The sequence below is a fragment of the Gadus morhua genome, chromosome 1, assembly GCF_902167405.1.
Source record: "Gadus morhua chromosome 1, gadMor3.0, whole genome shotgun sequence".
NCBI classification, from domain to species: domain Eukaryota; kingdom Metazoa; phylum Chordata; class Actinopteri; order Gadiformes; family Gadidae; genus Gadus; species Gadus morhua.
The window spans coordinates 12813477-12838947 of record NC_044048.1 but is presented as its reverse complement, the minus strand read 5'-3'; the positions used below and the strand labels follow the sequence as shown (position 1 = coordinate 12838947).

Genomic DNA, 25471 nt, shown 5'->3' with positions numbered 1-25471 from the left:
TCCTCCACAAATCAATCTTCCATATCACATAATAACCATCGCTGCCGTCGCCTCTGGGACAATCCCCAAGGTGTCACCAAATCAGATTGGGTTATTGACTGTATCCATGAAGAATGGTATCATATTCCATGAAGTCTCCTCCATATTCCACTTGATGAAACATTTCAAAGTCTGCTGATTTTACATCGGATTGTACATAAATGTATTGCTCCCCCTTTATCTGTTTTTTTCACGTGATCATGTTTCTCCCATATCTCCTGTCAACTTTATCCGATCTCTTCCATATTTACAGCCAGCCTTGGCTAGCTGGTAAGGCATGGTGAATATATACAGAAGTATGGAGGAAAGGATATTGTTGGCTAAAAGTTAAAAACAAAACCCATGTTTCAGTATCCTTTTTTCTCTCACCATTATGTTCATATGTTTCCAATCAGCAGGAATCCCATCGAGGTATCCAGACTGCCTGAGCAGCCTGCTCCAGCGACACAGGGGTCTTTTATAACAAGAAGGGGCCCGATAATAACTGTGTTCTTTATTTGATCTAATTTGAGACCAGTATTTGATGGATAGTTATTTACATGGTTGACCATGCTTGCGTTTGTTATTGAATTCATGTGTTTATGCTCCTTGCGATATTTAACCTTTGATGGCCAGATGGTTTCCTTTTTTATTCGACTTCCGAAGTAACTGACGGTGTTGTGTGATACATGCGCTGTGCGTTTTTGTGATTAATTCTTAAATGTTTGTTTTAAGGGTTTAGTGTAAAGAACCAAAATAATAGAAAAGGAGAGGAATCAAGTAAAATTCTCATATTCTGTTTGAGAAGGTTGCTTTTATTTATTTGCATTTAACTTATACCAGACTTATCTTTCAGATTTGTAAGATTAGTCTTCTTCCAGATAGGACCAGTCCCCCCTTGTGTCTTTCTTCTTTTTCAAGAAAATACATGACAGTATACATTTAGTTTATACTCTTTACTATGTCATCATGTGTTCACAGTGCATACGAATCTTCACTGACAAAAAGTGGCTTAATAGAATTTAAATTATAATTAGAATTTGACAAGAATATTATAAAACCAATATGTATAGATATATTATTTCATAGAGAAACACGTATGTACAATACAACATCACATTCAACTTTATTTTGGAACATTACATACTAAAGACCACCAAAACATCCTTCTAATATTAGTGCACTTGTGTATCTATGAACGCACCTCTTGCAGTCTCATAATTCACTGCAGGGTATACATTTTGCCGTTTCAGAGAACAAACAATAATCAATGTATATTGATTTTGCCATAGTTTATTTAATCCTCTACTCTGCATTGCTGAGATTCCAGCGCGAAACTCATTCATAATGCATGCAGAGGATTAGCCTGGGTGTGTAGTACAGTCCATTTAGGATTTATTATACTGTACCAGAGAAAGCATAATGTTTACCAGACTATGTGCATCATAAGCCCATTTAACTAAATGCAATCTTAGAGGACCTTTTCAGGTGGTATTCAGGAAGGGTATTTTCTAGGCTTCTTCCAGATAGAACAGAATCCCAATGTCAGGATAATGTAGGCAAGTTTTAAATGAAGAAGGTTATTTGACGTTTCACTTGTAAACTGGCAACAAATAGGAATTTTTAACAAGAAAAGTAGCTTATAAACAGGTTGGGAATTGGTTGGTTCCCATATATACTCTTTAACAAACTATTTTTAGTTTACAGGGTCACAGTGATCTCGAATCTTATGCTAGGCCATGTTATGGTGAAACAGGCCTAAAATAAAATGAGTGACCATTGGTATGGCATTCAAGAGAGGACACACTTTTAGAAGGATGTTTTGCATTGGAAATGCATACTAAGTTACAGAAAAATAGATATAAAATCAAAGCATTTTCCGATTCCCAGCCCCCACCCTCCCTCAGCACGTCTTTGAGGCTCATCAGCATGGTGGACAATATATATTTGACATCTGTACGTAGACATATATACATACATGCTTTATATACATGCAAGTAAAATCCCTGACATTGGATAAAGTGGAGTCAGTTGAATCTGACCATGGTGAGAGAATGTCAAATTTAAGAACCGTGCAGACAGAGTTCCTTGAGTAAACAGAATAGAAAAAATCACAGTTTGAGCTTGTGGTTTGTACTTCCTTGCTCGCCCAAGAGTCACTTGCAGAAACCACATTGTCCAAAATTAGATTGGAAGGCAAGCCTTTGATATGTCAAGCTTTCACATTCTAGATTGTGTGTTGGCTAAAAATTGTACAGATAACAAATGCTGGTTTTCAAGAAAACAAAAGTTCTGGTTTTGAACTATGACTTGAAGGGCTCCGTAGCCTTTGGTACAAACCATCTCGAAAATGATAATCTAGTCAGAAAGGCATTTTAAACCATAACCCCAATGGTCAACCTGAAAATATTCAGAAGTTAAAGTATTCCAATAACAGTAGGTACGTATCAAAGCCTGACAACTTATGTGTTAAATCATCTTGGCAGTTTGGATAAGAACACGCTAAAGTGAGTGCAGCTTAAACGGCTGAACCCTTGGAGACACAAAATCCGAAAAGTAGTGGTTGTGTGTGTGTGTGGATCCATTTAAATGTTCTGACTCATACCAACATCCAGATAGAGGATCAAGTGTCACATCCCCCTGATTACAACCAATGGGAGGTGAGGCCCCGTTGAGAAAGGTCCGTGATGAGGTCCATGCGATTTGATCACTCCAGTACAATGCATAATATAATTCACAGCTTCAGGTATCAAACAAAGTCACAAGAGATAAACCAACGTTACAACTTTTTTTTTTTATGGCTCACATTTAATGGCATGGCGTTGCTCTGAGGTTAGGTTAGGATGAGAATAGGATGCTGAACCACAAGACAGAGTCAATGCTTCTATATGGTATGACAAAGGAAGGGTAATACAAAGTTTTCATTTTGACTAAGTCATGCAACGCATGACGTGTGATGCAAGTGAGAAGATGATTAGATGTGAGGCAGTCAATTATCATAGCCTATTCCATCATGTAGATGGTTAGATTTTATATACTTTTAAGCTATTTGGTTTTGTGTGTGTGTGTGTGTTTGTGTGTGTACGTATGTGTGCGTGTGCAAGTGTGTGAATGGGATAGGAGTGCATATCCCTGCTGTTTGACGAAACACTACATAGAATGTTTGGTAGGTATTTTTAAATCACAAGGTTATACAGAGCTAAGGCAAATCGTTGGTGTTTCTGGTGGAACAAATCCACTTTACTAAGATCATGCCCTGATTTGATACGCAGAAGGTATGGAGAAGCTCTCCTGCATCCACAAACACAAACTCAATGTAATCCACGTTCGATGGCTTGAGGCACATTTTATATTCCTCATATTATTCGGGATACAAGACTACAATATAATTTCCGCACAGTTTAGCATGCACATAGATACCTTTGTAACCACATAGAATCGACAACTATACCATATATAAGCAATTTAAATAATATTGCTCATTATTATAACTATACATTATAGTATAATATTTGTAATAATTTACTAAGAAGAAAATATTTCCTTGATTGATTGAAAGCATTTTTTTCAATCAAGGCAATACCGTTTTTGTTAAGAGTTCAGCACCCTATTCTGTTTTTTGCAAGCACAAAGTATGATATTGGAGCCTGTAGTTCTGTACCATGTGACTACTCCAGGAGTTATACAATTACCATACCTTTCCACCCTTCTCCCTTCCTACTGCAACTCCTGAGTGTTATGACAATTCCAAAGTAATAAGTCCCTACAAAACATACATATTTGCTGGATTACTTGATTTCTCTACTTCAAGAAAAGTATTGATAGCTGTGCATTCTTCTCTGGTCTCCCTCAGGCTTATCTTCATTCCATGAACACACGACTCTGGCTGGATCTATTTGACAATACTCATCAGTAATACAAATAAGATGGGAAGGGAAGGCACCATAATGCACTCAATTCAATGTTTCATACAGAAATGCATTATTTAGCAACCATTAAAGGGAAACCATGGTTTTTGTAAGGGTGGAATGACCATGCACGCCAATTTAGAAATCTCTCCATTCAGATAAATCAGTCACCACTTATTATCTATATGGCTTGCAGTGAAATGAGCCGGCAAGGTCTGAAGACGGCTATACTAAAGCCATGCACTCATCATCAACATCGTCACTATCATTACTTATCATTATCCTCCATCTGGATCATTCTGTGGGTCTTCAGGGAGCTGAACAAGCTCACTATAGAGATAGGCCTACACACCTGCTCTACCGGCCGGCGTGGGCAGAAAGGGGATCCGCAGTCATGAGCTGTAGAGGACCAGATGTTTGGACATCCAGATTGCATTGGAGGTATTATCTTGAAGAACCAATTGCGAGATACACTCTTGACAGTCACGTAAACACACTTTGTATCTCCAATTAGTCCAAAATTACCCTGTGTAAGGTATGCTCCTTCAAATCCATGACCACTTCCACAGAAGTACGGCAAAAACCGGGCAAATGTTAAGTTAGTCCTGTGTCGTTTTTCATCAAATGTTATGATGATTATCAATTTCTGTTGCAATGAACCAGTACTAAGATTGTTTTTAATAATGTTTTGAGAACCAATGAATCAAGCCCAATATTTATCAATGAGTGAAACTGTAAACAGGTACAGAAATACTGACTCACTATGACTTGCGGCCTTGTAAGAGGAACTTAATTGGAACCCCAGTCTGGGTTATCAAATTGTGTAACTTTCTCTGCTATCTTTACTAAATCCCTGCGACCAATATCATTTATCAAAATGACTTTGATATTTCAGATTCAGCTTGAATGTGTCCACCACAGATGTAAACAACAGCAATACAGCACCCTGGTCTTTGTGATGAGACATTTACATTTGTTATTAGACAAGTTGCAGGAAAAACATTAATTATAAAGACGAAAGTGCAGTACTGCAGGCACACTATTGTTAAAAACGCTCTTTTGCAGAATCACTACAATAAATTAATTTGGACTAATTATATTGGTAATGGGAGTTGTTGTGAAGTCAAGCCAGGAGAGAGAGTTACAGTGGTTTGATCATCCAGAACGGATGATCCTGAACACGTTTCTGTAATAATGAGGTTCATTTTCTGCCCACTAATCCACTGGATAAGACCTCTCTCTCTCACTCTCACTCTCTCTCTCGCTCTCTCTCTCTCTCTCTCTCTCTTTCTCTCCATGGCTTTTTGACCATGGACCATGGACTATGGACTTTTTTGGATGGCTTTTTGCCATCGCTCATCTCCCCTGATAGAATATTTATGTTCACAAATCCGATTGCACAATTTTTGAGCTTTACACTTATTTGGTTTCAAGTCATCTCTTTTTAGACTTTAACATATATTTGAGGCATTAAACATCCATTTGATCTCCGAAAAGATCATACAGCTCTTCTTTCAACATCTCACGAATCAGAGTTTAGAGTAACCTCTGATGACTGATGGCAGACAAGCTTAAAGCTGAGTGAACGGGGCTTTTCATTTTCTTCGCTCCGAATATATTTTCCTCAATCATGTCGCTGAAGGCTGGGAATCTGCAGACGCACGTTGCATGGAATGGCTCTCTTCGGGAAACCCCCTGCCCGGGGGTACCCAAACAAACATGATATGGCCGGCCATTCATCTCGGATCCTGTCAGTATACCTTCTTGGCCAACAGCAAACCCAAACTTGGGTTTAGCAGTGCTAATCCTGTTTAGCACTGCTAAACAGGATTATTCCAGGAATCGATGTGAAGACAAGTTGATGCGTCCTGTCCGGACACCAACCTCCATAGACAAAGTTTCTGTAAAGGTTTGAAATCAAACCGGTGTAGCAGCCTGACCACTGTATCAATACATTTGTTCATATCCTCTTCTGAACACCCCTTCTTGCCATGAGTGAATGAGTTGATCGACTGAGTTTGATCTGTTTATATATCCTGAACAAAACAAGGAACACTGCGTTACTCCATCCCTTGCACTTCTTGCTTTCAGGCCCCGGCACTGTGCAGTCTCCTACCATTATCTCTGCAACAGCACAGCCAAAACCGAGACAACCTCCAAACATTGACCTTTCTCTGTTTTGACTTCCAATTAGAGTTTTTGTTCCATTGCTTAACACCTTGTTTGTGAACTCAACACGTCGTGTGGTGACGTGTTGGCGTTTTACCCCTTTTGTTTTTAGAGGAAGTCGCTCTGCGCCTCGTTGGAGAGCTGACTTACGGTCAGCTCGCTGTTCAGCGACCCCGCCAGCATTCTCTTGGTCTTCTGGGGAGTGTCACTGCAGTGTTCCCCAGAGCCGCTCTCGGGACATTGTCTGCTGGACTGGCTGTCATGCAGCCCATTGGGCGGCCTCGCGGAGTCATGCTCTACATTGAGCTGCAATTGTTCACAGGCACCCTTCTGGATGGGGTCCGCTTGGAACAGACAGGCGCACAGCGTGCCCCTGAAGAGGGCCACGTCCCTGCACAGGGACTTGCGGAAGTTGGGCTTGAACACCAAATAGATGACGGGATTGTAAAGGGTGGAGGACTTGGCGAACATGGCTGCCAGGGCAAACGCCATCGGCGGCACATTCTGTGGGTCTCCGAACGCTGCCCACATGGAGACGATGGCATAGGGACTCCACGCAATGAGGAAACCAAGGCACACTGCCACAGAGAGCTGGAGGAGAAACAAAAGAGACAGAATAAGAGACAGGCAGGTCATGTGGTGCGTGAGGACTTCCGACTTAATGGGCCCTATTTTAACGGTCTGAAACGCAAGTGGGAAAGCGCAAAGCGCAAGTAGCTTTGTGGGCGGTTCTACGGCGCTATCGCTATTTTACAGGCGGATAAATGACGCTTGCGCCACGGCGCAAGCGTCAAAAGGGTTGGTCTGAAGCAGCCTAATTACCCGTAGGTGTGGTTTGGGCGTAACGTGCAACAAACCAATGAGAGTGCCAGCTCCCATCCCCTTTAAGAGCCATGAGCCCATTTGAATCGGACGAGTTGATATTTTGACAGCGCGTCTTCAGTCTCCGATGAGACAGATGCACATAAATTTGCAAATGGCTTAGTTTATTGCCAAATAATGTGGCCTAATTCACACATGGAATAAGGGGTTTTCTTCCACAACTTCAGAAATACTGAGTCCTCAAATAAATTTCGGCAAAGAAAACGTATGATAGGCTATAACATATGATATGCGGTAACTGTGGTTCTATTTAATGATATACGCAATACATTATTAACATTGTTTCTTGTTATCAGTATTGTATGCTATCCTAATATGCATGTGTCCCCGCGGTAATAGACATTGCCATTGATTGTATTATGCGTTACGTGTTTAGTTTGCCCAAGTGAAGGAGTTCAAGTACCTCGGGGTCTTGTTCGCAAGTGAGGGAACTATGGAGCGTGAGATTGGCCGGAGAATCGGAGCAGCGGGGGCGGTATTGCGTTTGCTTTACCGCACCGTTGTTACGAAAAGAGAGCTGAGCCGCAAGGCAAAGCTCTCGATCTACCGGTCTATCTTCGTTCCTATCCTCACCTATGGTCATGAGGGTTGGGTGATGACCGAAAGGACGAGATGGCGGGTACAAGCGGCCGAGATGAGTTTTCTCAGAAGGGTGGCTGGCGTCTCCCTTAGGGATAGGGTGAGAAGCTCAGCCATCCGTGAGGAACTCGGATTAGAGCCGCTGCTCCTTTACTTAGAAAGGAGTCAGCTGAGGTGGTTCGGGCATCTGGTAACGATGCCCACTGGGCGCCTTCCTTGGGAGGTGTTTCAGGCACGTCCAGTGGGGAGGAGACCTCGGGGAAGACCCAGGACTAGGTGGAGAGATTATATCTCAACACTGGCTTGGGAACGCCTCGGGATCCCCCCGTCAGAGCTGGTCAATGTGGCCCGGGAAAGGGAAGTCTGGGGCCCCCTGCTTGAGCTGCTCCCCCCGCGACCCGACCCCCGATAAGCGGACGAAGATGAGATGATGATGAGAGCGTTTAGTTTGCGTGTGTTTAAACAGAGCACACACCCGCGCCCGCATTCATTAATTATTTTTAACACTCACTCGCGGTAAAACAATGTTTTTCACGATCAAATAGGCCTACTCATCAATCCTAAAAGTTATGGGCATGTAGGCCTACACGATGTCTGTGTCAAGAAAATATGTGTTTGCTGTACGGTGTTTGCAGATGCATTGATTAAAAAGTAGCCTACAACTTATTACCGCTGCATCAGCTGTTCTTTCCCAAATAATTTACCAAGAATGTGCGGCTAGGTAGATGAGAGAAGCAAAGTGTATGCGCGAGGTGCACAAGCAATCCGTATGCATCGCATGCGCATGTATGCTTGCGCCCTTAAAATAGCATCTGAACAACGCGCCACTGACTTTAAACCAGGTATTTCCTGGTCAGTAGCGCAATGGTATTCAGAGACGGCAAAATACCGTTTGCGCCAGAACACGCCTCCTCCTTCCGCCGAACCGCCCCTTGGGGCGCAAGATCATTCCCTAATTTACCGGCGAGTGGCGCAGGTGGCAAAAGAGCGCTCTGCGCCAGTTGTAAACTAGCAACGACGTATGCGCCAGTGACTAAGTCACTTGCGCCGGATGCAAGATAGGGCCCAATATGTTGAATACAAATATATATATATATTAACACAGTGGATGTCAACTCTGGACCTGGCAGGTCGCAGGATGGCTTTTAAACATAAAATGAACAGATGCCTTGACTGAAACGGGGATATTGATGTCATTGATTTCCCCATCTCCGACCACAAAGCTGTACTTTTTGACATTCATACCCAACTACACAAAACCAAGGAACAACGGACCATCTCCTTCAGAAACATCAAACTTATCAACACCACAGACCTCTCCACCCTGATCAGCTCCTACCCCAACCCTCCCCCAGCTTCCTCCCTGACTGACCTGGGGTCTCATTTATAAAACTGTGCGTAGGATCGTTACTAAAAATGTGCGTACGCCCAGAAGCCAAGTTTTGCGTGCGCCAAAAAATATTCAGATTTATAAAACACTGCGTACGCACACCTGTACGCAATCTTTGCTTTATAAATCACATACTGACTACAATTGTGCGCAGCTGAATCAGCTTCACGTTCCGCCCTCTACACGCCCCTTTTTAACCATAAATGGTCAATGCAAATGACCTCATGAATGCGATCTGCATATAAAACAGACTCAGATGCCGGTATTATGTCTTGTTGGAAACAATGGCAGAAGTACTGAGAAAATCAAAAAAGCGAAATTTCACGGAGGTTGAAGTGGAGACACTTGTGGGTGAGATGGAGGCCCGAAAGGTAGTTTTGTTCGGCGGTCACGGGATTGGGATCGCCAACAACAAAAAGCAGAGTGAGTGGCAACATGTTGCTGCAGCAGTGAACTCTGTCAGTAGCACGGAGCGCACTGTCCAAGAATTAAAAAAAGAAGTGGTCTGACATAGTTACATATTTTTATCTAGCCTACCAATAAATCGTTATGTTCCCTAAATATCCTCTCCCTCCGAATCCTGCCATTTGCATGGTCCGCCAGAAGTGCCATATGGTGCAGCATTACCACGGCGCTCACCTCTGTATTTATAGGGTTACGGTAATAAGACTGACGAGAACGCCTTGGATAATCAGTTTGTAATTACCCACGTAAAATGTTCTTGAACATAACCCCTTTTTAATGCCTGATTTGTCATGAAAAGCATCAAGAGTAACGGACAACGATTGTGATGAGTGTGGCTTGGTTTTTCACACTTGGGATTTAATTGACATTCGATCATGTGTTTACAGTGTCACATAAAAATATTATGTTATTGACACATGTTGGACAGATGCTTTATTCCATGCAGTCGCGCCGTCAGTGGACAGTATGGAGTGACGGGATTAAATATAGAGAATTTCTTTTTATTTCTATTCTAAGGAGATATTTCTGGAGTTATAACTGAGAAATAACGCAGTGGACTTAAATTATTCTGATTAGGATTTAACGCATGATACGGGTTGAAATTAAATTGATGAAGGGCGATGATAAAACATAATCGTTCTTCTCACTCTGCAATTCTTCGGTCTGACTTCAGTTCACCACCACACCGTCTGTGTCGCCAATTCTCCTTTTCCTCCAAACCATGCGTACGCATGGGTCAGAGTTTGCTTAGGGCTGCGCACATTTTCCCGTCAAGTTGGTTTTTTATAGATCACAACCTTGGCGTGAAAAGTCACGTACGCCAATTTCAGCCCCGTTTTGTGCGTACGCAACGGTTATAAATGAGACCCCTGGTGACTCACTACAATAACTGCCTCTCCTCCTCCCTCACCACCCTGGCCCCCCTGAAAACCCGCTCAGTCTCATTCACCCACACTGCTCCCTGGTTCACTCCTCATCTGCGCCAGCTCAAAGCCACTGGTCGTCGACTGGAGCGACTCTACAGTAAGACTCAACTCACTGTACACCGCCAAATGTATTCGGACCACCTCCATCACTACAAGAATGCCCTCACCACTGCCAAAACCTCATACTACTCCAACCTCATCAACACTGGTACAGGCAACAGCAGAGTCCTCTTCTCAACAGTCAGCCACTTACTTCAGCCTCCTAAATCTCTCCCTCCAGACATTTCCACCACCCAATGCACTGCGTTCCTTGACTTCTTCAGCTCTAAAATCAACACCATTCACCAACAACTGGCCTCATCTCGCACCCCCTCTGATGACCCACCCTGGATGATCACCTCTGGCCAACCTCTCATCAGCTCCCTCTCTGACTTCACCCTAGTAACAGAACAGACCGTTTCAGAACTCATCCGCAAAGCCAAAACCACCACCTGTCAGCTCGATCCTCTTCCCACCTCCCTTGTCAAAGCATGTCTTCCGTCCATCTCCCCCATGATCACCAACATAATTAACTCCTCCCTCACTACTGGTACTGTACCCCCCACTCTCAAGCTGGCTGCCATCACTCCCATCCTAAAAAAACCTGGTGCTGACCCAACTGACCTTAACCATTACCGGCCCATCTCCAATCTCCCTTTCATCTCCAAAACACTTGAAAGGGTGGTTGCCGCACAACTACAGTCCCACCTCGACACTAACAATCTCCACGAACCGTTCCAATCTGGCTTCCGTCCAAAACACAGCACTGAAACAGCCCTAGTCAAAATCACCAACGACCTCCTCCTTGCAGCCGACTCTGGATTACTCACCATTCTCATCCTCCTCGATCTCAGCGCAGCATTCGACACCATCTCCCACCCTCTGCTCCTGGACCGCCTAGCTGGTATTGGGATCACTGGTGCTGCACTCTCCTGGTTTACATCCTACCTCACCGGCCGTCAACAATTTGTTCAACTAAGCAACCACAAGTCTGGGTGTTCAGGTGTCTCACTGGGCGTCCCCCAGGGGTCAGTCTTGGGTCCACTCCTCTTCACCACTTACCTCCTCCCGCTGGGCACACTCCTCCGTCACCATGGGGTCCATTTTCATTGCTACGCTGACGACACACAGGTCTACATCTCCACCAAACCCACCGCTGCCATCCCCCCCACCTCCCTCATCACGTGCCTGGAAGAGATCCGGAGCTGGTTGAGCAGGAACTTCCTGAAACTCAATGGAAACAAGACCGAGGCCCTGCTCATCGGATCCAAATCCACCCTCACTAAATCACAACACACCCCAGCTCCACTCATAATTATCGATGGATTCCCAGTACCCTTCTCCTCCAAAGTCAAGAGCCTCGGCGTCATCCTGGACAACACCCTCTCATTCGCACCCCATATTCACAACATCACCCGGACTGCATTCTTCCACCTCCGCAACATCGCCAGACTCCGCCCATCACTGACCCAATCCAGCGCTGAAATCCTAGTTCACTCATTTGTCACATCACGCATAGACTACTGCAACGCCCTCCTCACCGGACTCCCCACCAAACTTATCAACAGACTGCAGATCATTCAGAACTCAGCCGCCCGGATCATCACCCGCACCAAATCATCTGACCACATCACCCCTGTCCTCATTCAACTTCACTGGCTCCCAGTCAGGGGCGGGCCGTACTATTAGGCAAACCAGGCATTTGCCTGGAGCCCCGGGCCCCATAGAAGGTTTTTGGGGCCCCAACATTTTTTTTTTTTACCTTTATTTTTCCCGATAAAACATTAAGAACAGTTTCTTATTTACAATATTGATCTGGTCAAGAGGGCCCCAATGCATATATTTTGTCCCCATATTTATTATTTTTATAAAAATCTCTTCACAATAGTAGCATCGGGATGTCTAATTATTACTCATGTTTTGACGATCTTTCCGTGTGCACCCCCCTTCAGTCTGCACTACATGGACTATTCCATGTTACGCGCATCACGCTCATCATGCGTATGCGGAAATTATGTCAAATTCAAAACAGTAGGCGGTAAGAGAGAGAGAGAGAGAAATCGAGTGAGACATAAATCGAGTGAAACATGAAGCGATCGTACGAAAGCGGGTCACATAAAAAGAAAGACCAAAGGCAGGACTTTCTTTCAAAGCTGCCAAAGCTATCCAGCTGTTTTACAGCCACCGCAGTGGCAGCGGGACCGTCGGCGGATCAAGAGCAGCCGTCAACGTCGTTTGCTGTCACGTTACTGCTCCTATCATTCCAAGTGGCTCTGGCTCAGCCAGCAGCGATGCTAATGACGTGTGTCAACAAACTGACGGAGATGATGCACAACTGGTAGTGAATATTTCTCACTCTCCTTCCACTTTGGTTATTGAAATTTATGACAATAACGATAACAATGACTGCAAGACACATATTCCTGTGGATGACCCAGCACTCTGGCCCAAGCTGCTGTGTCTTGGGCAGGTGCACACATATTCTTGTGGATGACCCAGCACTCTGGCCCAAGGGCCGCAGATTCACAAAAGCATACTATTACATAGTAATGAAAAATGGTGAGAGGGTGAACAGGTCTTGGTTAGTCTACAGTGAAAGTGCAGACCGTGTTTTTTGCTTTTGTTGTTGCCTTTCTGGAAAACAAAAACAACTGAGTGAGGAAGGATTTAAAGACTAGAATAACCTTGCAATGCATCTAATCAACCATGAAAGGTCTGAAGAGCACAGGAAATATAGTGATAGCTGGACGCAGCTATCAGTGGGTTTCCAGTAGTGGTTTCCAGTAGCTCACAGCAGATGGCTGCTGTGAGCTACTGGAAACCCTCAGGTAAATGAGGACTTATGGTTTACAGTCAGTGTAATGTGTCAACATAACTAATCTTATTGTTTTGTATGTTATTCTCAATTTGTAAATAGATAATTAACATTTGCATGAAAGAAGGATAGTGACTTTTGTTCATCCCTTGTATGGAGTATCTCATTATGCGATATAAGGTACTGAGACCGGTAGATGCAGGGGCCCCCAAATGACTGTTCGCCTGGAGCCCCCAAAGGGCTAAGTTCGCCACTGCTCCCACTACACTACCGCATCCAATACAAAACCCTACTCCTCACCTACAAAGCTCTCCACAACCTAGCCCCCAGTTATCTCTGCGACCTCCTCCAAGAATACACTCCCTCCCGCTCCCTCCGCTCAACCTCTGCTGGACTACTATGTATCCCCACATCACGACTCATTTCAATGGGTGCCCGGTCATTCAGCTGTTCAGCACCCAGGCTCTGGAACTCCCTTCCCCCACACATAAAACAGTCAGACAACATTTCAACCTTCAAGTCACAACTCAAAACTCACTTGTTCAAACTCGCACACAACGTCTAACTGATCACTGTTTTGATTGTTTTTTTTATTTTTATTTATTTCTTATTGCTTATGTTTATCTATTTATTTATTTATTTATTTTTTCCACAATGTCTTGCTTTTTAAAAAATGTATGATGACTATATGCTCTGTAAGGTGACCTTGGGTGTCTTGAAAGGCGCCTCTAAATTAAATGTATTATTATTATTATTATTATATTGTATGGATGGGCAATACACTTTCTTATTACTTGCTATTTACTAACCCTAACCCTAACCTCCACCGGGGGGTCACAGCATGCACATGTAGCTTGGGCCACCAAGGCGTGATATCCCTATAGCGAACGTTGGGAGAGTTCTAGAGGCTGTCACCTTAACAATGAGGGTCTGTGTGTTGGCGACCTTGTTCTGCGGGGACATGTGCTGCTGGACGGCCTGGCGGGACCCCCGGACGGTCATCAGGATGAAGGCGTAGGAGAGGGCAATGACGGTGCAGGGGACAATGTAGCAGAAGAAGAAGAGGCAGATGATGTAGCTCATGGCCGCCCGGCTGTGGCTGGGGGCGTTCCAGTCGATGCAGCACGCCGTGCCATAGGGCTCGGCGCCGTACTGGCCCCAGCCGCTCAGGGGGCCCAGGGCAAACACCATGGCATAGCACCACACCGCCGCCACCAGCAGGCAGGCATGCCAGTAGGAGAACTTGTTACCTGGAGTGACAGAGGGACAGAAGGACGCAGAGAGACAGGGAGACACAGAGAGAGACAGAGAGACAGAGAGAGGCAGAGAGACAGGTCAAGGTCAAGGTCAAGGTTGCTTTATTCATACCCGTTGGTAAATTTGGTTTGCCGGTCAAGAAAAGGGCGTTCACGGAAGAAAAGACGGACACACAGACAAAAATCACAGATGCGCTCAGTACATCAGAAAGTGCAACAAAGTTATGCTATCCACTAGTGGGCCTGCAACAATTTATTAGTACAGATAATGGCTGCAGGAACAAAACTGTTCCTGTAGCGGTTGGTTCTGCTTTGGGGAACTTTGAGCCTCTGTCTGGAGGGAAGCAGCTGAAATGCACTGTTTAAAGGGTGGGTGTTATCACTTTGAATGGATTGTGATAACCTCTGTAACTGTTTGGTGTACAGGGCTTCCATGTTCGGCTGTGGCTCACAAATCAACTTACCAGACCATTTGACAATCTTGTTGAGGGAATTCTTATTTTTTAAAGATATGTTTCCAAACCATGATGCTAAGGAAAATGTTAAAATGTACTCGATAAAAGCACCATAAAACAAAGACATCATGGTTTTGTCTATGTTAAAAGAGGAAAGCTTCCTCAAACAGTGCAGGCGCTGGTGACCCTTCTTGCACACAGCTTCACAACAGAAGGACAGAGAGAGACAGGGGGACAGAGAGAGACAGAGAGATAGAGAGAGACAGAGACAGATAGAGGTAGACAGGAGACACAGAGAGATAGAGAGAGACGGGGAGATAGAAGGACAGAGAGACAAGGAACAATAAAAGCAGACTCATTACCGACAAATGCAGAGTGATATATGGAGATAAGGGACCAGACACGATGTACTTTCATGCAACTTCTAATTGCATACCCCTCTTTGTAAGAATAAAGACGCATGATCATTTTATTGTAAATGAAATGTAGAATTATTCTATTCATGCTACTAGATTTGCCGGACATCTTACAAACAAAAACAGAGTCATACAAATAACCTGGGGCAGTTCCATGCCATAGAAACCGGGTGCATGCTCTGATGTTAAACTAGAATGGCGTCGACTCCCTGTGAGCCTCCGGCTGGGTGAATGAAACGATAGCCGTGTTCCCTAATATATAGCCCCATGTTCAGATAAAAAAGAATTAGGGCCTCTACGTGAAGATCAGTTGCCATGAGTTGCATAATCTATTCAGAGAAAGATCTCCTCGCTAAACTGAATTTCCTCCAATAAAATCTGTTAAGCTGCTGCATATGGGCACATAGCACGTATCACTCTCAGTCCAATCAGAACAGAGGAATGTGACTGAGATCAATGACGTTAAAGTCAGCTCTCGTTGACAGACATCTTCACGCACAGTGTTTGGTTTGTTTACAGCCTGCACGCAACGTGATTCCCGTCCAAACGTTAGCAATTGGTTATGGCAGATCCAGAGTGGCACTGGGCAGATCCAATAGTTTTAATCTTCAACAGACACCCGCCTTCAAGTGAGTTAACCTTTGTCAATTGAGTAGGTCCAGACTCTGTGCAAATTAAATGAAGTACGAGAGTCTGGTAGGACCAGGCTAGTGAGGAGGGTGTCTCTGAATAGAACGCTTGTTTATGATATGGAGGCTGCTGTCTTGCTAATCCAGGTTGCTTTCATCCTTTACTGAAGCCAGCTCTACCGGTAGCTTAGAAGTGGAAGACAGAGCACTCCATAAACAAGCCAGTGATTAAAAGCTTTGTCGTGATTTCACACTAAAGAATATCCATGCTTTTCTCTAAGGTATATTGTCCTTTTCCGTGGTCCTTTAAATAATCCATTTGCAAGTCAGAAGTTATTCAGAATTCTGACAATTCAATTATATTCTGAAACATATATAATTGAATTGTCTTAGCCCACACTGCCTTGAGGGCAAGCCTTTCTTTAGAATATCCACACGTACTTCTGACTCTTTTTGAAATATAGCTTTTTGATATCTCAGACCCTTTCACTTCATGTGTCCTTCATGCCGCATTGAAGCAACCTTGTTGTACGTTGACAAATAATTGGAAAATTTAAGGTAGTGTCGACAAAATGCATAAAAAGTACCCAGTTTTACTTCGCACAAGCTTTTATTTTTTATTATTCTATTGCCTTGACTTTACTTTGCCTAATAGTGGCAGTCGTCCTCTTTGGAAAATACCATCAGGGAGCCAGTAGACAGACATACCCCTAAAGTTTTCTGCCATTGAAGCCATGTATCATTCTTTGCTGCTTAGTTGTATTAGTTCTGCGCTTTCAATTGAGTTAATAAATAATCCCAAATGGAAATTATAGCTAGCAAACAAAGCCAGCTTTGAAGGGAGAAAAGAGTTCAATCAATCATCAATTAATCAGAATATAATGATATAGACAGTATATGTGTGTGCGTGTGTGTGTGTGCGTGTGTGTGTGTGCGTGCGTGCGTGTGTGTGTGTGTGTGTGTGTGTGTGTGTGTGTGTGTGTGTGTGTGTGTGTGTGTGTGTGTGTGTGTGTGTGTGTGTGTGTGTGTGTGTGTGTGTGTGTGTGTGTGTGTGTGTGTGTGTGTGTGTGTGTGTATACTCTGAATAAAATGTGTCAGAGCCGTTAACGCATAACAAAGAAAAGGGAGATCGGTACACTGAATAAGCATGCATGCACACACAACCTCCCCCCCCCCTCCCCCACAAACAATGTAGGTATACAGCTATAGACACTTCTGCCTGTTCCTGCCAATCTCTGGGTTTAAGATGTGGAACACTCTCACTGATCCCTATACAAGGCAACAGTAAACAGACATTCACAGAGTAGCGTTCAAAGAGTAGCATGAAGCCCTTTTCCAGCCACCCACAGCACTGTTCAAGGTATTATATGCATTGATATATTTAACATAATCATGGTGATGTCAAAAATGCAAGGCATCCGTTCGGTAAGCTGTAAAACATGTGGTGTGCACTCAGCGGGTTCAAGGTCCACAAGTTAATTTCCCTAAGGACTCAACTCAAGAATGGAAGTCACACCGGGTGTCAACCTGCCATCGGCGTATTACATTCTGCCCTCTCTCTCTCGTGCGCTTCTCTTTCATTCTTTCTCTCTCTTTGTTTTCTCTCCCTCTCTCTCTCTCTCTTGCTTGTCTAGTCTAAGTGTGTGTATATGTGTGTGTGCGTGTGCATGTTTTTCATTGTGTGTGTGTATGTGCTCACTGTGTGCCATATCAGTGCCATTTCACTTATCAATTACCAAGCTAAAAACTAAAGCCAATCAATTTCACACAATTTGCTAGATTTGCTAAAGCTCCATTGTCAAATAGATCTATTCAATTTGTTTGCATGAGGACACCAATTAATCCCATTTGCCAACACAGCACATCTGGCTATCTGTTCTTTATTGGAAATATGCTCTGTGTCCTTGACTCCTTGTTCCCCAGTGGTCTCCTACTGCTTTAAAGTAGTACTATAAAACAACCTAAAAAGGTAATCAAACAAACTCCTTTAGATGTTTTCAATGTCACTCCTGGATAGGCATGTCTGCTTCTTTGACAGTAATGTGTCTCTCCTTAAGGGACAAATTACATGATAAATATTGTCTAGAAGTAAAAAATAAAATGACCTCAGGGCTGCGGCCGGATAATCTGCTCTGTTTAGGAAGGTTGCTTACTGACTGAAATGACCCAGAATAATCTTAGAGGCCGCCATGATAAGAGCTGTTTGAATTCTCTCAATGCTATGAAAAGGTGCTTCAATGCTTCCTTTCTTATCTCCTTTAGCACAGGGTACACTGGACCATGCTTTACTAAAGGAAAGAATATAATGCAGTCCCAGAATTCCTTGAGGCAGGAACATTTAAAATGACCAACAATTGGTCCATTCACAGGAGAGAGGAGTGTGGGAGTGAGAAACCATTATCAATGTGATGACAATTTGTTTTCCCTTTTGTAACTGCTTGCCTACATTCCATTCCTTTCCATGTCAATTCCAACCGTAGTAATCAGGTATTATTTTTCAGCCTATTGTCCAAGAATCTGAAATGCGCTTTTAGTGGTCCATCTTCGAAACTTTGTTGTTTCCCAACGGCAACCAAACGTTTATAACATCCGCGGTTGTAGCCTAGTGTGAGTGCGGTCGGCTACACTTAGCACTCCGGTTGTCTGTTCCTAAGTCCTTATGAATACTGCTTGACATCGTTCCTTGACCTCATGAAGATTTCAAGGATAAAAGGTTAAGAAAGGATAAAGGTAATATTATTATTTTTACTATGGGACCGCAGCCCTGATATTCTCTCATTTGTGGTTTGAAAAGCGTGCTTGAGAGCTGCAGTCATAGCAAGTCTGGGGCTTCTAACCCTGGGGCTTCCCCCCCCCTTGGGGGGGGGGGGGGGGGGGAAGCCTATACTAAAGCAAATCGTTAGTTTAGCAAACATATTGACCCTCAAAGGCATACAGTTATGATCCCAGCAAAGCCTCCAGAAACGTGCTTCCAGGGACTTATGCAAGCACACAAATTGATTAAATGTTCCGTTCTCAGCACATCCCCAGAAAAAAATCATAAACATCCCACAGAGCTCTGAAACCGTCCCTTCATATACTTATTGATGGGAGGATCACAGGTTAAAGACTGGCAATGCTGCATTGGAAATGACACCATAAAGGCCAGTTTCCACCGGAAGGGGCACGGAAGCGGCACGGCAGTGAAACGGTCGCCGAAAATAATATAAACTATTATAGTCAATGAAGGCTATTCCATTGGATACGGTAGTGGCACGGCACAGAGCCGCCCCCAAACCGGCACTTCGCTTAAGATTCGTGCCTCTTCTATTTTTGAAAGTTGCCGGTTCGCAGCAGTGTCTCAGAACACTTCTAGGGCCAATCAGTTTGCATTTGCTCATGAATATTCATGAGCTCACATTGACTCCCTATGCAATTCATAGGGTATTGTAATATTATAGAGTCTATGGTATCACTAGCTAATCAGTGTCATAGAATAAATGTACATTTGATCTATGATTCGACATTCACGGTTCTGGGGTCTCATTTATAACCATTGCGTACGCACAAAATGGGGCTGAAAGTGGTCAAAATTCTCTATATTTAATCCCGTCACTACATACTGTCCACTGACGGCGTGACTGCATGGAATAAAGCATCTGTCCAACATGTGTCAATAGAATAATATCTTTATGTGACACTGTAAACACATAATCAAATGTCAATTAAATCCCAAGTGTGGAAAACCAAGCCACATACACAATATCACAATCGTTATATTATTGACCGTTCCTCTTGATGCTTTTCATGACAAATCAGGCATTAAAAAGGGGTTATGTTCAAGAACATTTCACGTGGGTGATTACAAACTGATTATCCAAGGTGTTATCGGTCAGTCTTATTACCGTAACCCTATCAATACAGCGGTGAGCCCCGTGCGTAATGCTGCACCATGGCGCTGCTGGCACTGATGGAGGACCATGCAAATGGCAGGATTCTGAGGGAGAGGGTATTCAGGGACCATAACGATTTATTGGTACATAAAAATATGTACCTTTATGTCAGACCACTTCTTTTTTAATTCTGGGACTGTGCGCTCCGTGCCACTGTCACTGCTGCAGCAACATTTGCCACCCACTCTGCTTTTTGTTGTTAGTGATCCCAATCCAGTGACTGTCGAACAAAACTACTTTTCGGGCCTCCACCTCACCTTTTGGGCGCACGTAAACTTTTAGTAAAGATCCCACGCAGTTTTATAAATGAGACCCCTGGGCTGGTTACATATCTCGTGAGCGTGCGTAATTCAAGATAACGTAGGCCTGGCTTGAACTAACCTGAGGAAGGCGCGGCTGAACTGGGTTGATGGAACGGCCTTAGCCTCAAGTGGAAGTTAGTTTAACCGGGCTTAATCAACTAAGCGCCGCTTTCATTAGCGACTTTGATGGAATACCCCCAAGGTCCTCTCTCTAGACTAAAACACAGAGCACGCTGTCATCACCAGTCACTGTTGTCAAACGATGGATGATGTTGATACGAAGATACTGGCCTTGTCAGCTCTCGTGCTTTCTCTTTTGGAAGAAGAAAGTCGTAAGCGAAAAATAAGGAGAAAAGTTAGACGCACTAAGTGGGTGAAGAACTGCGAGCATGCATAATTGCCTCATGTAGCATCATCACTGCTAAGTCACCACACTAGCGTCATAGCTGTTGGAAACATGCAGCATAGTTTTTGGTCAGGGAATAATGGAATGTGAAAAGTTCAAATGTCAAGGTAATGTAATCATAAATCGTAAATCATAAATTTGTCAGTAGTGACATTTCTTACATGGGAATGGAGGACGAAGGAAGTGTTCACTTCATGTGTAGGATGTCCATAGACAACACTGACTGGCCCACATTCAGACGCAATAGGAGCAGTCCATGGCCTATTATATAAGACAATAGTATGCAGGGAGATTTGCTTTTTCAAAGATGTGTTTTATTGTAAGAAGTAATCAAGTATAAGATGTAATAAAGTAGTAGGCCTAGTAAGTTTAAAATGTATAAAATAGTTTTTTTTCACTTACACTTTTTATCTGGTATGTTTACCATCCTCTCTTCCGGGATTCACTGATTCGCTAGTCAAGCTGCTAGCCCTCCACAAATCAGAATGGTAACGACTCTAATGGCCGATTACACATGTTGAACTGGCTGAAAAGAACGCCGACGCGGCCGATTTCACCGTACACACCAAAGAGACTCATGTCACCGACCTCTCAAGTCTCACAACGCTGATTTTCGGCCCAGTGTGTCGCCGCCTTAAGTAGGATGAATGGGTCTGCTAAATCAAATTAAACTGTATTTCCATTATGCCTCTTGGTTAGGCTCCATAAACAGAACCATTGTCATGTGTTCGACAAAATGCTATTTGTAAATTTCACGTCTGCATTTTTCCGTACCATAACCGTCTACCGTGTATGTGTTATAATGATAATGGGGCAACATGGTCTTTCAAGCTGAATGCAGATCTTTTGTAGGTTTTTCTTCTTACCATAGTTGGGGCAGCAGACTTTGAGCCAGCAGACGGAGGAGAGCACAGTGAGGTTGGTCAGACTGGATAGGCCGAACAGCACCCCGCAGAACGCATAGACAGTGCACAGCGACGGGTTAAACAGCCACCTGAGAGAGAGAGAGAGAGAGAGAGAGAGAGAGAGAGAGAGAGAGAGAGTGAGAGTGAGAGTGAGAGTGAGAGAGAGGGAGAGAGAGAGAGAGAGAGAGAGAGAGAGAGAGAGAGAGAGAGAGTGAGAGTGAGAGTGAGAGTGAGAGTGAGGGAGAGGGAGAGAGAGAGAGAGAGAGAGAGAGAGAGAGAGAGAGAGAGTGAAAGTGAGAGAGAGAGAGAGAGAGAGAGAGAGAGAGAGGGAGAGAGAGAGACTTAAAAAAATTAGCTGTAAAAACCTGTACGCCTCCTCAAGAGGGAGACCATTCGTCATGCGTCACTGGCTGACATTGTAATACCAGGCCACTGATGTTGTGATCCACAGCAATACAAAAACAAAGCCTGATAAATGGCATGATTCAGTGCCTGCCTGCTGAAGAACCAGGATGGGGGTGCCTCACTGCCTCCTGACCTTCCCATCATGCTCTGGTGCCCCCCGATGGGAGCACCTCCAGCTCACATCTAGCTGTGGTGGTTAACAGGCATCACGGGAGGTGTGACAGTCGCGTATCAATCACACTTAAAGTGCCGCTGGGGCAATGAGGGAAGTGGTGAGGGATGCCATTCAGGGAGGAGGTAAGGGAGTGAGATAGTTGGAATGCGGAGAAAGCGGGAGACAGAGATCCCCAGGCATTAACACTTTAATAGATATTCCCTAACGCAGAGAGTGAATTCCTGTTAATATTGGATTATTGATTCAAATAAATTCTCCGAGCCCCAGAGGAAGAAATGTACTTTCTCTTGAAACTCCATCCAACTATGTTTTCAGTGTGGCCCTGTCCATCTCATCCTACTCCACACTCTCTTCGGTGAATTCCACGGCGTATAACCTTGTAGACAATAATGGCCCATAACAGGCCGAACCCCACAGCTGTGCCGTCCTCCTCCATCAGCATTCCGTACGCTGTTTCGTTCGGCTAGGCAAGGCCGGACGGTCTGATGGCTCCACCCAAACCGCATAATCAATCAATTCTCGATGGTGAAACGTGTGACCACGCCGCAAACATTCATTAACGATGACATCCTTCTTGGTACAGTGTTCTCAGCACACAACGTAACACTTTTTGACACTCCCGTAGGGAGCACATGTAACGGCAAGTTAATGTGACGGCCGACGGGGACGTCAGGCAGTATAGCCCTGGGGTGAGTGAGGATGAGAGCCAGACAGTGTAAAAATGTCCATAAAGGTTGGGGCAGATAGCTCCTCTGGCTCACTCAGTGTACATGCTACAGTCTATAGATCTGTCCAATGTAAACTCCAACAATCAAACAATAACAACATTTAACGACAGATCAAAATAAAAAGAAAAGGGAGGGGAAACAAGAGAGCAGTGGGGGAGACATGAGGTGAGGGAATGGCGAAAAGGGGGAGCAGAAGAGGGCATGGGGTTGGGCAGGGCAGGGCCAATGGACCGCTCACCTGTGAGCGAGTGCTGACGGGATGGCCAGGGGGAAGAGGCTGATGGTCATGCTGAGGTCGCTGATGGCCAGGTTGACCACGAAGAACTCTGCAGGTTTCAGCGACGACTTCTTCCTGTAGGCCACGAAGAGCAGGATGCCATTCCCCATCAGAGACAGCACACCTGGTGGAGGAAGACGAGGAGGAGGAAGAGGAGCAGGAGAAGAAGAGGAGGAGGGGAATTAGAAGATAAGGTGCTATTAATGGGTTGAATTTTCTGTTAAATCGTTCCGTACACTTTGTTATGTTCAAGAGCCAAGAGGTTTCTGGAGAAAAATATTCAAATAAAGACTTACCAAAAATAGTGTAAATGGTGGCCATGAGAAAGTCGTTCTCTTTGGATATGCTTGACACAAGCAAATTCATTTCGGAGGCATTTCCCATCTAAGACAATTGAAAATATAGACAGAGAAAGGGACAAAGACAGACTCGTTAAAGTCCTGTTTTTAGTAACTACTTCTAACGACTACAAAGCAGTATAATGCAATTTGAGCAAAGTTAATTTGCTGAGGCTATTTTCCATTTTATTACATTTTCCTATCTATGGTTTATGGAAGACTTTTGGACAATTAAAACTACGATGTATCATAAAGACCCTCAGGATCATACAAGGCCCAACAGAACAAAATCAATTAGAGACATTTACATACATTTGCATTACATTTACATCACATTTACATTACATTTAATTTACATTTAGGGCATTTAGCAGACAATACCATGACATTTTCAGAAGAAAAAGAAACAACAATATAACACTGTCGTTACAGTAACGATGTTCATAGAACAAGTGCTAGGCACTTACAATTGCTATGTTAACGCATTCCCGGTATACACCAAAGATAGCAAGGATAAGATGCTATGGGATGCAAAGTACTATTTTTAAATGCCAGGATGTACAACATACAATAAGTGTGTACAGTAAGTGCCAGGAATTACAAACATGGAGGTGAAGGGGCGGTGGGGGTTAATAGGGGAGGTTAGAGTCCTGGCGAACTCCAAACAAGTGAGTCTTGAGTCTCCTGAACATTAAACTATGCATATCCACATATAAATGATACGGAACAAACCACAAGCCACATTCAAGAAGTTGACTCAATGAATACCCCTACTACTAAACTTATGCTTGTCCTTATAACACCTCAGGGGAACCTTTCAGTTACCTCCCAACAAGCTCTACTGTGCTGTTTCCAAAAGAGTGTTGATTGTTTAAGGCTTCTCCCACCAGGATCCACACAATCACAGGTTTGATACTACATTCTGAGATGACGAAGCAGAGTTAAATGATCTGCGATAAGTTCCTCAAGGGTTGCTGGCAATTACACAACATCTGCATACGCTGTCTATTCTCATTTGCATTTGATTACTAGTTTAATATTCTCAGAACGTATATGTTGTACAGGATTTTGCATGAACAAAGAGACTTGCTGGTAATCGTGTCAGCACTTGCTGGGACTGCGTGTGGTCTGGAAAAGTGCTAAGTAAGCCCATTATACCCGAGCACTGAGCTTCCCCTGTCCGGATGCGGAACAGTGTGATAGCAAACATAAATGTCCATATGAGAGGAAACTAAACGCTCTCACTGATGCACCACCATTCCCTTCTTCTGTGACTTATTTTGAAAATATATACAGCACAAATCTCTCATTGTGACTATATATCATATTTCAGAATGCTTCATAAGAGGGACTTCATGTTAGCTTAATGTAACGAGGATATTATCGTAAACCCAAAGGAAACATTTCCATATCCACATGGTGTCGTGGCCGACACACATACACACTGTTTCCTATGATCGGCCTCGTCTCCTCCATTCAATCTCAGTAAGGCGACACAAAGCTTTATGACATTAAGATCTATTGTACAAGTAGAGCAGAAGAGCAGATAAAGGAAACAATCTGAGACACACACAAAAGTGTCAAAATGAAAATGCCTTTCCTGCCTTCTTTTATTGCTTCCTGGTTACCTGTCAGCTCTCCTGCATCTCTGCCTGCTTGTCTACCTGCCTTGCTTTCTGCCCGTCTTCTGTAGCAAAGCATCCTCCCCGCATGCCCGTAGAGTGTTAACACGTTGCTGCCTCCTTCCCGCCCCCCTAGCAGCGGGCCTAGCCCTACCAGAGTCCCAGAGCCGTGGAGGGAGAAGAATGAGCGGGGAGGGTCTAAAAACATGTAGAAGAAGAAGTGCTGAGGAGGAGAACTCCAATAAGGCGGCTGTTTTGCTTATTTTTATTGTAAATATTGTTGCCTTTTTTAATTGTAAATATTGTTGCCTATTTTTATTGTATATGCTGTTGCCTATTTTTATTGTAAATATTGTTGCCTATTTTCATTGCACATATTGTTACTGTTTTTGCAGAATCCTGTAGGCATTGTCACTATCATTTCCCTGTACATG

The 25471-nt window shown here is 43.9% G+C and overlaps 1 protein-coding gene across 1 annotated transcript in view; it reads right to left on the bottom strand.

Moving 5' to 3' along the window:
- Positions 1–818: 818 nt before the first annotated feature.
- The window catches only part of opn7b (opsin 7, group member b), a 43777-nt gene continuing 19124 nt past the window's right edge, over positions 819–25471 (bottom strand). Inside the window, exons 2-6 of the mRNA XM_030364964.1 lie at positions 23374–23461; positions 23039–23201; positions 21454–21581; positions 14107–14441; positions 819–6686 (exon numbers count right to left, since the gene is read on the bottom strand). Of these exons, the coding sequence (XP_030220824.1) occupies positions 6204–6686; positions 14107–14441; positions 21454–21581; positions 23039–23201; positions 23374–23461 (1197 nt within the window). The 3' untranslated portion in view covers positions 819–6203. The remainder of the gene's footprint in view (positions 6687–14106; positions 14442–21453; positions 21582–23038; positions 23202–23373; positions 23462–25471) is intronic.